The sequence below is a fragment of the Chiloscyllium punctatum genome, chromosome 16, assembly GCF_047496795.1.
Source record: "Chiloscyllium punctatum isolate Juve2018m chromosome 16, sChiPun1.3, whole genome shotgun sequence".
Lineage (NCBI taxonomy): Eukaryota > Metazoa > Chordata > Chondrichthyes > Orectolobiformes > Hemiscylliidae > Chiloscyllium > Chiloscyllium punctatum.
The window spans coordinates 26,881,738-26,895,069 of NC_092754.1; the positions used below are offsets into that span (position 1 = coordinate 26,881,738).

Consider the following 13,332-nt stretch of genomic DNA (forward strand, 5'->3'; position numbering starts at 1 on the left):
CCAGCAATTTTTGCTTTCGGTTCAGCAAGAGCGAACTTCCCAAAATGAAGAAAGAGGGAGACGGGCTAGAGACGATGTAAAAGCTGGATGACTCGCCTCAGGTGTTTGGGTTTCGCTACAGTCTGTACAACGTGAGTGTTTAATTCTCCTCTTTTCCAGGGACCTGCCCGGACCTGTCTAATAACAGGCTGAATCCTGGTGCAGTGTGTGTGTGTGGGAACTGCCGAGTTCTCAGGCTCCATTCCGCCTCCTCCCAGCCCAGGGCACTGAGCCAACTCTCCCCACCACCCCCCCTCGACAGCTCTACCACACCACACCCCGGCCTGGAATTTGGAGCGCACGCTGATTGGATGTCTCCAGGTAGAATTGGGAATGTTCAATGAGTGAGAAGGGGGTGGGGACGCTGGCGTCACTGGGACATGAATGAAAGTTTGGGCCGAGGGGGAGGGGAAGTTTTACTGAAAGTTTTCAGTCGGAGCCCGGGCTGCACTCTCTCACTCCGTCAGTCACTCTGACCAGTCCGCCAGCCTGCTATGGAGAAGCCGCAGCACCTGGCCCACACCTCTCTGCTCTCCCTGCTGTTCCTTACAGCAGTCAGCTTTACCCACCAGGCTGAGGAGGGTAAGGAGAAAAAGTACTATCTCTTACCTTTTAATGGGTCATTTTTGGTGTGGAATTAGTAGGAATTGGAGTCCGTGCTATTGTCTATATCTGTGTGTGTACAGTGTACATCTCTGTTAGTGTCCCTGTACCTTGTGTCTGTCTCTCGATCATTTTTTTCTCTCTGTTTTTCGCTTTCTATTGCTGTGTTTTTGTTTTATTTTTGTTACAAATCGTGGCTCTGGGTTTTCTGCCTAGGCAGGTGTCTGATTTCCCCCCCGACTCCCCTTTTCGCTTTCTGACTTTTGACAATTGAAATAAAAACTATTTGAGTTCGAACAGCTTCGGATTGAGTTTTATCCAAACATCGATAGCTCTCAGACTTGCTTCAGTTGGAGATCTGCCTGGGATTTAACTTATTCTACCAACCTACAGAGAGAGAAAAAGACTGCCGGTTCTCTACCCCTGCCGCCCCTTCCCCCGGTTTAAAAGCGCACTGCGAAAGACTTGAAAGCTGTGATTCGTAAAGTTTTGCTGTGGGGATATAGGCCATTTAGTCTTATGCTAGCTGCTTTGTTCTGGAAGTAGCCCATTCGGCCCATCGAGTCCACGCTGACCCTCCAATGAGCATCCACCCCATTCCTATAACCTGCATTTCCCATAGCTAACCCACACACCATCGGACAATTTAGCCTAGCCAATCCACCTAATCTATGCATCTATGGACCGTGGGAGGAAACCCACGCGGACATGGGGAATGTGCAAACTAAGGCTGGAATCGAACCCAGGTCGCTGGTGCTGAGGAGCAGTGGTGCTTACTTATGAGCCACCATACTGCTCCAAATTGGTCATGCTTTCACCCTCCTTTCCCCAAAGCCCTAGTTCCCCCCCCCCCCCATTCAAGTATTCTATCCCTTTCTTTTCTAAGTGAGAGGAACCCCCTCCATTTGGTGTTTACTAGATTACATCAGAATCCCTACAGTATGGAAACAGGCCCTTTGACCCAACACGCCCTCACTGACCCTCCAAAGAGTAGCCCAGCCAAACCCATTCCCCTATTTTATATTTACCCCTGACTAATGCACCTAACACTATGGGCAATTTAGCACAGCCAATTCACCTGAATCCTTGGACTGTGGGAGGAAATGCAGACACTGGGGGAATGTGGGAATCAAATCTGGGTCCCTAGCGCTGTGAGGCAACAGTGCTAACCACTGAATGAATTCCATCAGTGTGTACTAGGAGGGGGATTTTCCCTGGAAGAAGGAAAAGCTTCAAATGTTGGAGCAAAAGCCAGAAAATGCCAGGAATGATCAGGTGGTGGGTTAGTCTCCTGAGCGTTTTATCTCTACAAGGGTGAGCGTTTCATCAGAATTTGAAATTCAGATCCAGATTTCCACCTGAGAAGTCCTGAGGCAGTCCCTTTGGTTGTATTTTGATTGTCCTTTGATTGTCCACTTTTTGTTCTGGGTGTAATATGGTCAAGAGGAGGAATGGGTGGGTTGGTATTTTTTCAGGTATCTTGATTTTCTCCAGCTCTGTCCCTATTAGAATAAAAGAAGTCTTTTGTCACTGGTATCTAGTGACTAGAATTTGGAGCCAATGTTCCTGTATCTGCTCCCTTTGGAGTGACTGCTTGCAATGTTTCAATGTCGGGAGGGCACAGTTATGATCATTAGTGATGACATTTCTGGTAGAGCAGCCAGTTGTTGCCCAATTATGAGTTGCCATTTGGGGCAATTACTCTGGAAAACCTGCAGTAACAACATGTTTGGGCAAGGAGGGAGTCACTTTTTTAAAAAAAAATGGTGGCTGATAAAGAGAGGGGACTGCGCAGTCTAGCAGTTTAAAATCCTGCATGTTTGAAGTGTGATGTGAAATGAAGGTGTTGGTTTCGATTTCAAAGAAGATATTTAATCTTTTTGAAGCTTCAATGAGGCAGTCTCTCATTTTCTGTAAGCAGACACAAGTTATGAAGAAACAAACCTTTCCAGTTTCTTTAATCTAACAAGTGCCCCTGGTTTTCTTTTATGTTGGTTTTTTGTATTATAAAAGCTTCTGCTGAGAACTGGAATTGTGTTGTATGTTGAATGAAGGGTAACTTTTCTTTAAAAATCTGTTGTGGGGTCATGCACTTTGAACAACTCAAGTCAGAAGACCAAAACTTCATTGCCCTTTTGCCATCATCTCTCTGCATTTCATGCAGCCTTCCACATCCTGTTACTACACCAGGCAACATTCTTGATGACTACAAACAAAATGATTCCTGTTTTCAGGAAATGTGAAGTTAAAATGCAGCTGCGGAGTTCCTTTAAAATCCCCCTGTTTTGTGATAGCTTCTTCCCATTTGGCTCTTGACTGTGTTACTGAGAGGATGTGAATGATGTAGAAATGTTCCTCTAGAGCTGCTTTTCCTGTGTAACCAACAATAACTCTCAAAGGCAAGGTTGCTGGTATCCTGTTACTAGCCAGATTGGTTATTAGAACTGGGGGTGGGGGCCTTGAGGCTGAAAGTGTATCTTTTTAAATGCTGTCTGTCTCGGGGTGAGAGTGATCAACCTGTTTCTTGAGCTCTGCCAGTGTGGTATGTGACTCCCAGCTGAACTCTTGCTCATTTTCTCCAAACATTTATAGACTCATAAGTGTTCACAGCACCAAAGGAGGCAGTTCAGCCCATTACATCAGTGCTAGCCTCAACAAAGATCTGATTACACTTTTAACTCGTGTTTTTACTACATTTTCCCATTTAGCTTAGCTTGTCTGAATTTTATGGGTCAAGAGACTTGGGAAGCCTGTTTTTATTTCTCTCCAAGTGCTCTGGATCTGAACATCATTCAGCAGTAACTGGACACTGCTGCAAATGAATAGAAGTGTGTGTGTGTGTGTGTTTAAAGTTTGTGCATCTCATGGGGTACACCTTCACAGACTGACAAGCGTGGTCATCCTTCGTTAAGAAATCAGCGTAGAAATAAAATTCCATGTACCTGGTTACTTGAACTAAAAGCTGAGTGCTTGGATTTTATTTTAATGCCTGGTTTTAATGGTGAAAAGAGGCTGACATTTCACATAGGAGCTCCTCACCAGACACCAGCCTGCTATCTATATCCAGCAGCTTTTGATGTTTGCTCATAAACTTTGAGCTTTTAAAGTTGTCTTTTTTTTTCTGGGCTTTTGGTTCAATAGATCCTGGATTGTTACAAGAATTCTACTGAATTGTTCTCCTGATTTCGCGAACTTCCTAAACCCAACTCAGTGTAGAATTTTGCAATTGGTGTTTCTTGAAACTCTTCTGGAAAGATCCTACTTTTGTAGCTGCATTCAGTTGACAAAATGGGGAAAATTGTAGCGTGTATCATGGGTTATTACTCACATTGTTCTGGTTGAATAGAGGTATAACACTGTCCACAAAGTCTCCATCTCTCATAGAAGCTTATTTGAAAACCCATTTTCTTTTTTTTCTGACCTTCGGTGACCTTCTCCCCATGACGAGGCGTCTGTTCCCCATATAATTGATAAGTTGTCTCGGACAATCTTAAACGGTAAAGCTGCTATGAACAGTTTTTAATGAGGTTTTTTAAAATGCAATCAAAGCACTGGGGCTCATTTTTAAGAGGGTAGAATTGAAAAATTACACTTGTTACAAGTTAGGCATGTATGGAACTCTGTTTAACTCACACTTTTATGAAAACCAGAATTATATGCAGTATTCTATTATGAAAAGGGTGTAGAGTAGAGACATCCTATAGGTGCAGCAGTAACTTGCCAGACAGCTACTAGAACAGAGGATCATTTGGAAAATATTGAAACAAGTTGGGACCTTTTTTTTTAATCTGCCTAGAAAAAGATAGGCTTGTGGGTGACCAGATGCAGCTCTTTGCGATTGTGAATCTGACTGAGCTGGAGACCAGGGCAATAAATTAGAAAGATCGCTAAGAAATCCAAAGGGTAATTTGGCAGATGTACACTTTTCTAGAGTGAGTGGACAACGGAATTCGTTACCAGACGATGTTGATGAGCTGAATAATGTTTGAAGAGGCAAATTTATACAAACACAAGGGAGATGGAATTTCAGGTTCCATAGATAGGATTGATTAAAGAAGGGCAGGTGGAGCCTTGTGTGCAGCATAAACAGGTGTATAGCCTGATTCAACTCTGAAAATCTGTGGTGCTATGTAAATTAAGTACTTGCTGTAAGTACTGAATCTGATGTTTATTATCAGATGATAAACACCTTTTTTTATTTTTTTTTAAGAAAAATAGATCAAAGTGGTGTGGGCAAGGGGTTAGGGTCTTGATGAAGGACAGCATCAAAGAGCCTTGGAGAATTGGAAATATTTCTGGAAGAAGTATGGGTGAGGTGACTGGAGGTGGGACTTCGAGGCCAAGTTAGTCTGCCTGCTCGATCTTTGAAAATCCGTTTTGATCATCTTCTCCTTGTGCGAATGCTTGTTTGTCTGGCTGGAGCAGGCGTGTTTATTGCAAGGTGGAAAAGGAGTATTTTTTAAAAAGTGAACATGTTTCTCCTTTAAGCTCAGATGCTAGGTGATTGCTCCTTTTCTGGCACCCCATTCCGTTGAAGGATTTCATTACTCTCTCCATTTAGTTTCATGCACACTATCTGCTTGCAGTTCTGTAGTTTCTCCCTCCCTATCATGTTCCACTTCCTCAACAAAAAAGGGCTGTTGTTGATTCCTCCACCCCTGTTCCAATCCTTGATTCGTCATCTTCAACTTTGCTGATTTCCCTTATCAGGATCCTGTACTGACTCTGCTCTAGTCACAAGTCATTAGTGGTTATTGCCTGTGACCGTGGGACACTGCCCTGTAAGTGACGACTGGCTCAATCAACTGTTTGCTTAAGGGCAGTGACACAAAATATTGCAGAAGTTGGAAATCTGAAGTAAGAACAGGTAATGCTGGAAATACTCAGTATTACAGGTAGCATCTGTGAAGAGGGAAACGGCTAATGTTTCAAACTTGACATTTCCACTTGCTGATGAAAAGTCACAGACGTGTAATGTTTCTTCATGTTTCCCTCTGCTGCCGAGTTATAGGAAGAGAGAGAATATGTGAGGAGGCCATTCAGCCCTTTGAGCTTGCTTTGCCATTCAATAAGAACATGGCTTCTCTGGTTGCAGTCTCAAATCCATTTTCTTTTTCGCCCTCCATCCAACAAAAATCTTTGCCTCCCTTGTTTGTTAAAAAATCTTCAACCCAGCCTTGAATAAGTTTGAAGATGTCGCCTCCATAGCCTCCTGGTAGGAGAGAATTCCACAGACTAATGACTTGCAGAGGATTTTTTAAAAATTCCTAAAAGGAACACCTCCTTTATTTTTAAACTGTCTTCCTTCTAATTTTAACTTTCTGAGAAATATCCTCCCAGTATGTAGCTTATCAATGGCCCTCTGGATCTGATAGTGTGTGCGGGAGGGGAATTTTAAGATTGTAAATCAAACCAGGAACTGCAATGAGATGAGGTGATCACTTTGTCCAATGAATGAACTCAACAGATGTGACATCAGTGGTGCCAGCAGGTAAAGAAGCTTTGTAGTTCTGATATTGAGTCAAGTAGATAAGGAAAGTCTCAGCTCTGTCATCTTGTGTTAATCAAAGGTCCACTCTGAAAGAAGATTTATTGGGAATAGAGGGCTGGGAGAAGGGTTGGTGTTACACTGGCTTCAGTTCTTGCTCTGAAGGTATGAAGTCAGCTTGTCCTGCTGCTGAAGTTGACCAAGGGCAGGGTTGATCCACTGAAAACAAAGTGCTGGATATTACAACAGATCAGGCAGCATCTGTGGAGAGAGAGAGAACAAGCTAATGTTTCAAATCTAGTTGGCTCTTCATCAGAGATGACCCACCTTGGATTGATATCATTACATCCTCTTATCCCTCAGTACCTCAGATTGGGCACAGTGTCTGGGGGAGACTCGTGAATGGGATGTGCACCCAGTAAGATGATCCCTTCTGTGATAAGGGGCATGTGATTTAGGGGTGGGGAGAGAAGTTACTGTGCACTTTTTTCCCCTTGATTGTTGTCTTTATTCTGTGGGTTTATGAAAAGCCTGACCCAAGAGTCCTCTCTTCCTGATTAAATGATGGACTCGATGGAATTTTGCTGACAGCCCACAAGAATGTTGAAAGGCTAAGTTTGCATCAGACATTGATTGGCCCCGACAGGTTGTCTGTGTGCAACAGTAAAAAGATGAATTGTTTGTCTCTCCATTTTAAAAAAAAAAGCCCACACCACTTTATGACATGCATCAAGTTTGTGGGGTTCAGAGGTCACTGTGCATTTTGCTTTGTGTGCTTCCTAATAAGCTGCAGATGTCAGTGTATCCATGTTCAGAGTATGTGAATGAGGGGATGGGGCGCTGAAGGCTCTAAGTGCCGTGTAATTTGATCTTGGTGCCAGATTTCCCAAATTTGATGAGACCTTTGCAGGTGTTTTTAAAGTGAGAAGCCGGGATTGCGGAGCCACAATCCGCCACAACTCCAGCCAGTCCTAAAGTTGAAAGAATTAAGAGGCAGAAGCACAGTTAACCCATGAGTATTGATTAAGTGATGCCAAACACGGTGAAGGTTTTGGAAAAAGGAGAAATGTAAAGAATTTCAGAGTTTTTGAAACCTGGGGCGGAAGTGCACTAAGTCATTATCTACAGAATAAGGATGGAAAGTGGAAGCTGTGGTATTTTGGTGGGGCGCTTGCGTTAACAAAACGTCCGGAGGAACATTGGTGTGGCAGGAACTCCAGGATCTTTGCTGGGCTTAATTGATTCAGAATAAGCAGATCTCCAGGAAAGCCTTCTGCAAAACAAAAATTGAATGGGAGCAGTCAAACTTTGGATATGCTTTCAGATGTTCTGTACTGTGAATTTGTCTCTTAATTGCTGTCTGTATTTCACCTACATAGTGATTTCTTCCAGTGCATCATTGAATAGAAAAATTGGCAAGTGTTCTGGGGTGGAGGCAGGTACAATTACAGCATTTAAAAGGCAAGTGGATGAGTATGTGAATAGGAAGGGTTTAGAGGGGAATGGGCCGAGTGCTGGTAAATAGGATAGATTAGGATATCCGAATGGCATGGACAAGTTGGACTGAAGGTTCTGTTTCCATGCTACACACCTCTTTGACTATGTTCTCAGATTTGAGTTTCTGTATTTGAATGTATTTTATTACGCTGTTGACTGGATTACCATTTACTCATTGTAACATGACTTGTCCTTTTTGTCTTTTTAGTTGTCCTGTTGGATTTTGCCTCAGCACATGGAGAGCTTGGTTGGCTGACTGACCCCTACAATGCAGCTGTAAGTACCTGGGCTGTTTTGGGGTAACCTGCCATTGAGTATAATTAGGACAGTGAGAGGTTCTTCATTAGCAAGGGGTTCAAAGGTTACGGGGAAAAGGCAGGAGAATGGGGTTGAAAAACCATTCAGCCATGATTGAATGGCAGAGCAGACTCGATGGGCCAAATAGCCTACTTCTGTAGTGATATCTTAAGGTCATCAAGCCACCCCAATCCACCTCCGAGCTGCACTGTACTTCTAATGATGGATTCATTTCTTAAAGTAGGGGTGGGAGGGTATTGGCAATTTTGGAACTCCATGGAGAGGAGATGTGACATTAGTGGTCTGAACTATAACCCAGTTTTCTCTTTGGGATTGATTGAATATACAATTGAAGCCGCTCATTTACTTTGTGTGATTTTATTTTTTTTTCCCCTCCCTGTCACTTCTCAACAGCTTTGTCTTCCTAAGCAGCCAGCATGATTTCTAGGAGAGGATTCCACACTCTCTCCATTTTTTTTTCCCAATAGCCATTTTTCATCTCCCATGCATTTACTGGCTCTTCAGCTGTGGACGCATTGCCATTTTACTGCAGGTGAATCCAGTCACCTGACCTCTGACTGCACTTGCTGTTCAAGGATTGGGGATTGCTGGGGCAGTCTGAAGTCTTCCCCCTCAATTGGCATGATCTAAGTTCCTGTATGATTCCTGGGCTAGAGAATGGCCACTCAATTATAGCCACCCATGTAGGGAACAGTGTGTGGTGGCTGGGTGAAAAAACTAGGGAAGGCTTTTTTTCTGGTAAGAGTAACATTGTCAATGGTATTAAACTAGTGATACATGGAAGTGTTGAAAGTCCCTGCCTTCCGAGATGTAGGGAGGAGATGTGGATGTGCGGGTAAATAACTTTCCTTTCTTCCAATGGAGCATTTCACCTGCAGCTCTGGCTGTTCCCTAGCAATTTTTTTTCTCTCCTCTTCTTGTTTGCAGTGGGATCTTCTTCAGAATGTGTGGAACGACACCCCCATATACATGTACTCTGTGTGCAATGTGGTGGAAGGTGATCAGGACAATTGGTTACGGACTAACTGGATCTACCGCGGAGAAGCTCAGCGAATATTCGTCGAGCTCAAGTTCACTGTGCGCGACTGCAACAGCTTCCCCGAGATAGAGACCTCCTGCAAGGAGACCTTCAACCTCTACTATGTTGAGTCAGATTTCGATTATGGGACAATCTTTAGGAAGAACCAGTTCAAAAAAATTGACACCATAGCGCCCGACGAAGTCACAAAGAAAGAGGACTTTAGCTCCCGAAACGTGAAGGTTAATGTCGAGGTGCGCGCAGTAGGCCCACTGAAGCAGAAAGGCTTTTATTTAGCTTTTCAAGATGTCGGTGCCTGCGTTGCGCTCCTGTCTGTGCGTGTGTATTACAAGAAGTGCCCAGCCATGGTTCGCAACATGGCCACCTTTCCAGAAACCATAGCTGGCGAGGATTCTCAAGCGCTCTCTGAGGTTGTCGGGTCTTGTGTCGAGAACGCAGTGGCCCATGAGCCTCCGAAGATGTACTGCAATGCTGATGGCGAGTGGTTGGTCCCAGTTGGGCAGTGTATGTGCAGAGCTGCATACGAGATGGTGAATGGTACCTGCAAAGGTAAGTGCTGTCCAGTTTGAACTCCTGAGGTTGTATAACATGAGGACTGATCAAGTGATCATTTGTAAAGCAGTACGATGGAGGGAAAGGGAGAACACAGAATTCTATATTACCAGGGCTGTATGTCAGTCCCTACATGACTACATGGCGCAGGATTAATCTTTGTTAATTCCAACCTTTTGTTTGCAATTATGTCCCATAAACAAAAGGAATTCTAGTGACAATTAACTCCTGTCTCCCAACTCTCTCATTGTTTGGTGGTTTGCCTAATTCTGCACAGCTCTGATATAGACTATGGTCCGATGGTGCAATTGCACTTTAACCCCATGTTAAATTTGCAGCTTGACCTCAGCAGAGCATCTGCTCATCCTGGACTCAGTTCTGAGAGAAATCGGTGTCTCTCTTTATGTGAGAGAGAGACACACATCTGTGTGTGTTCATGTGTGCAATTTTCTTGCTTTATTTAAATTGCACAGACGGAGAGTTATGTTGGGGTTCAGTCTCAGGAGCTGAGTTCACTTTGATGCAGCACCACAGAAGGTGCCAGGGTGAGACATGCTGAACACTGAACAAAGCCCCGTTGTAAATTCTGAGGGGTATGTTGAACACTGGGCTTGAGGTCAGGTGGGTGGGGTTTGTGGTGGAGTGGACGATCGGGGAAACATAGTTGTCAAAAGAATTCATCGGACAATGAACGCTGTTGTGTAGCGAGTTTGTTTAATGAGATGTGGCCTCAGTCACTCATCAGTGATTTACTGGAGACCCTCCCTACTTCTGGGCATATGTGAAATTCCATTACGCTATATAATAGACATTCCACAGTCTCTGCCTCTGTTACTGGTAAAGTTCTGTTTTTTTTTTTACCCCAATTCTTCAGATCTTAAGGCAATGTTAATGTAATAACAAGCCCCATGTTGTCCTCACTATTGACTGGGCTCTGGATGAAATATAGTCAAAAAAAACCTGGAGAATTTAATTTATTTTCTGTGATACTTATGCAATGTATTAGTGAGGCTGGAATGTTAACTAGGTTAGTTCTGATTGCTTGGTGTAACTGCAACGGTGAGATTAATTTCCACCTTTGCTGCCAGCACAGAATTCTTTGCAACAGGCAAAGGACCTTGTCCTTTTTTAAAAAAAAAAAAAATTTGATGGATTGACCCATTTAGTCACCACATACTTGCTCCATAAACATGTCCGTGTTATATCTACACCAACAACCTTTCCTGCAATAACTTCTCTGGGTAAATAAAAGTCCCTGACTTTTTTTTTCTTGATGGTGATTGCCTCGTTTGTAAGTGAATAACTCCGATTTTTCCTTCAGAATCCTGAAACTTTTCATTTGGGATTAGGTATTTGTGCTTCACTTTCCAAAACCGATTGTTTTCTCCTGACAATAAATAGGAGTTAATTAGATTAGGTTCCTGACAGTGTATAAACAGGCCCTTCAGCCCAACAAGTCTACACCGACCCTCCAAAGAGTAACCCACCAAGACTTGTTTCCCTACATTTACACCCAACACTATATATGGGTAATTAGGCATGGCCAATTCACTTGACCTGCACATCTTTGGATTGTGGAAACTGGAGCACCCGGAGGAAACCCACGCAGACACTGGGAGAATATGCAAACTTCACACAGTCACCCAAAGCTGGAATTGAGCTCGGGTCCCTGGCACTGAGGCAGCAGTGCTAACCACTGAGTCACCATGCCGCAAATGGGAACATATTTATTCTGAACCCATCTCGAACTCTGGTAAAATATAAACTAGTTGTAAGAATGGCCCTCTTGGCAGCGTTGATATTGTTTGATGCCTAATACCAATTCCTCACATCAAAGGTCGTCTTTATTCCTTTGGTATTTGACCTCTTTCAAACTGAGAAGTTTGAATGCAGCTCATTAGAATTTCAAGGTGCTTCAGTTGGGCAAGTGAGATGTATCAGGAGGTTGATGTGTCGTTTTTCTGTCTTCCGGGGCTGCAGCTCTGTCAGTTCTGAGGGAGCGGTTGTTTCTGTGCAAAGAATGAGAAACCGGGTTGGTTGCTTGAGGAAGAGGAGATGAAACTGCTGTAACCGTGGGGAGCCAGGTTGTATCAACCCATTTCCGCTCCCTACGCCTGAGCTGGGCTTTGTGCACCTTTTTGGTTAATTAGTGTGGAATGCCCTTCACTTGCAAAACAGGAAGTTAGTTGCACTTTGAGGTGGAGGTAGCATTATTTGACAAGGCCAGTGGATTTAGTGAGCTGCATGTTCATTAGAACTCCCCTGTCCATACACGCATTAAACCATTCAATAAGCAGCCATACTGCTGAGAGTTTGGGTTTCGTACCTCACCACAATTGACTCAGGGTGACAAAGGGAGTCTTTCTTTCAACCTGTGTTCTTTTTGCAGAGGGGATTAGTTGATATTCAGGGAGGAACTGGATAATCTGCATCTAGTACGAGATCCAATTATTGTTTGAAGTTGGCAGATGTCCAATGTTACTCTGGATATTTTCAATAATTTTTGTTTCGGAGTTAAACAAATCCTGCATTTTGAAGTCAGACAGAGGTGTCAGACTGGTTGGCACCAGCCAACTCCTCTTTTAAAGAAGGTCTAATGATCTGGTTATGAAGTTAATCTGTAATTAGACCAGGATGTGTTTATATAAGATTTTGCCAAGTGGGAGGGGGGGACGATTTTGCCCCAAAGATGTACTGGAACCCTCCATTCTTGTGACTGCTGCCTAGTCTGGTGGTCTTCACTCAATACACTTGGATTGCTGTAGTAACAGTTATGGAAAATCTACATTAATTCTCATTTTCTGTTGCGTTGACTGATTTATAGTTCAAGCCAATTTGCTTCATCGCTCCTGAGCGAACATTTATTGAAGGGGGTTCCTGACTCCTGATCGTTACTTGAGATTTCAAACCTGAAAGGTGCGCATGAGGCCGGTGAAGACCGAATTGGGTTTGGCTGCTAAAGCCAAATTACTTGCTCCCTGCTTGAGTGAAGGGTTGTTTCAGAGAAATATTGGGGAATAGGAGAGGAGCAGTTTAGGAGGACAGGAGATTCAAATAGCTTAGTCACTCATGCAGAAACACATCCTTTGGTCCAACCAGTCCATGCCAACCCTAATCCCAAATTTAAACCAGTCCCACCTACCTGCTCCTGGCACACATCCCTTAAACCTTTCCTGTGTTACTAAATACTTTCAACTCGCTTATATTGTGTTAGTATTGTTGGGATTGTTTTGCAGTAGGCACAGCTTCCAAAATGACAGTATGTATCAAGACCCACACAACACTCTCTTAACATTGAGCGTTGGGGGTGAGAGTATTGATTTGAAACTAGCTGACAATGCTGCTTGGTGGCAATGTGCTGGTCAGTCACATCTCAGCACTTTTCTATTGGCCTGGAAGCCATGCCTAACATCCCAGCTCCAGTTTCCTGTGCTCTGGTGGGGGCGGGAGAAAGAGGGAGATTGTGTACCACAGGATCAGTGCTTTTCAGCGGTCCTACCCTGGAATGAAGTCATGCGGAACCACAGACTGTTTGAAAGGCAGCAGAGTAAAGCCACAGGGACTGCCTGAGAAACAGCACCTTGCCTTTACTAAAAAGAAGCACACGACTCAAGCTATGGTATAACCTAGTCATTAAAGCATTGAAGGAATGAGAAAACATGGATTAAGCTGACTGCAGCAATGGCACTGAGCTCGTCTTTGATTGATATTGTTTTTGGATATTCATCTTTAAATGGTTTTGGTGAGAATTGCTGTCCGTTCCTTTCTCTTTTCTTTCCCACCAAGTCCTGGTTGT

The 13,332-nt window shown here is 43.6% G+C and overlaps 1 protein-coding gene across 1 annotated transcript in view; it reads left to right on the forward strand.

The window, feature by feature from the left end:
• The first annotated feature begins 453 nt into the window (after nt 1-453).
• The window catches only part of epha2b (eph receptor A2 b), a 44,977-nt gene continuing 32,098 nt past the window's right edge, over nt 454-13,332 (forward strand). The window contains exons 1-3 of the mRNA XM_072586554.1: nt 454-621; nt 7,836-7,903; nt 8,873-9,533. Of these exons, the coding sequence (XP_072442655.1) occupies nt 534-621; nt 7,836-7,903; nt 8,873-9,533 (817 nt within the window). The 5' untranslated portion in view covers nt 454-533. The remainder of the gene's footprint in view (nt 622-7,835; nt 7,904-8,872; nt 9,534-13,332) is intronic.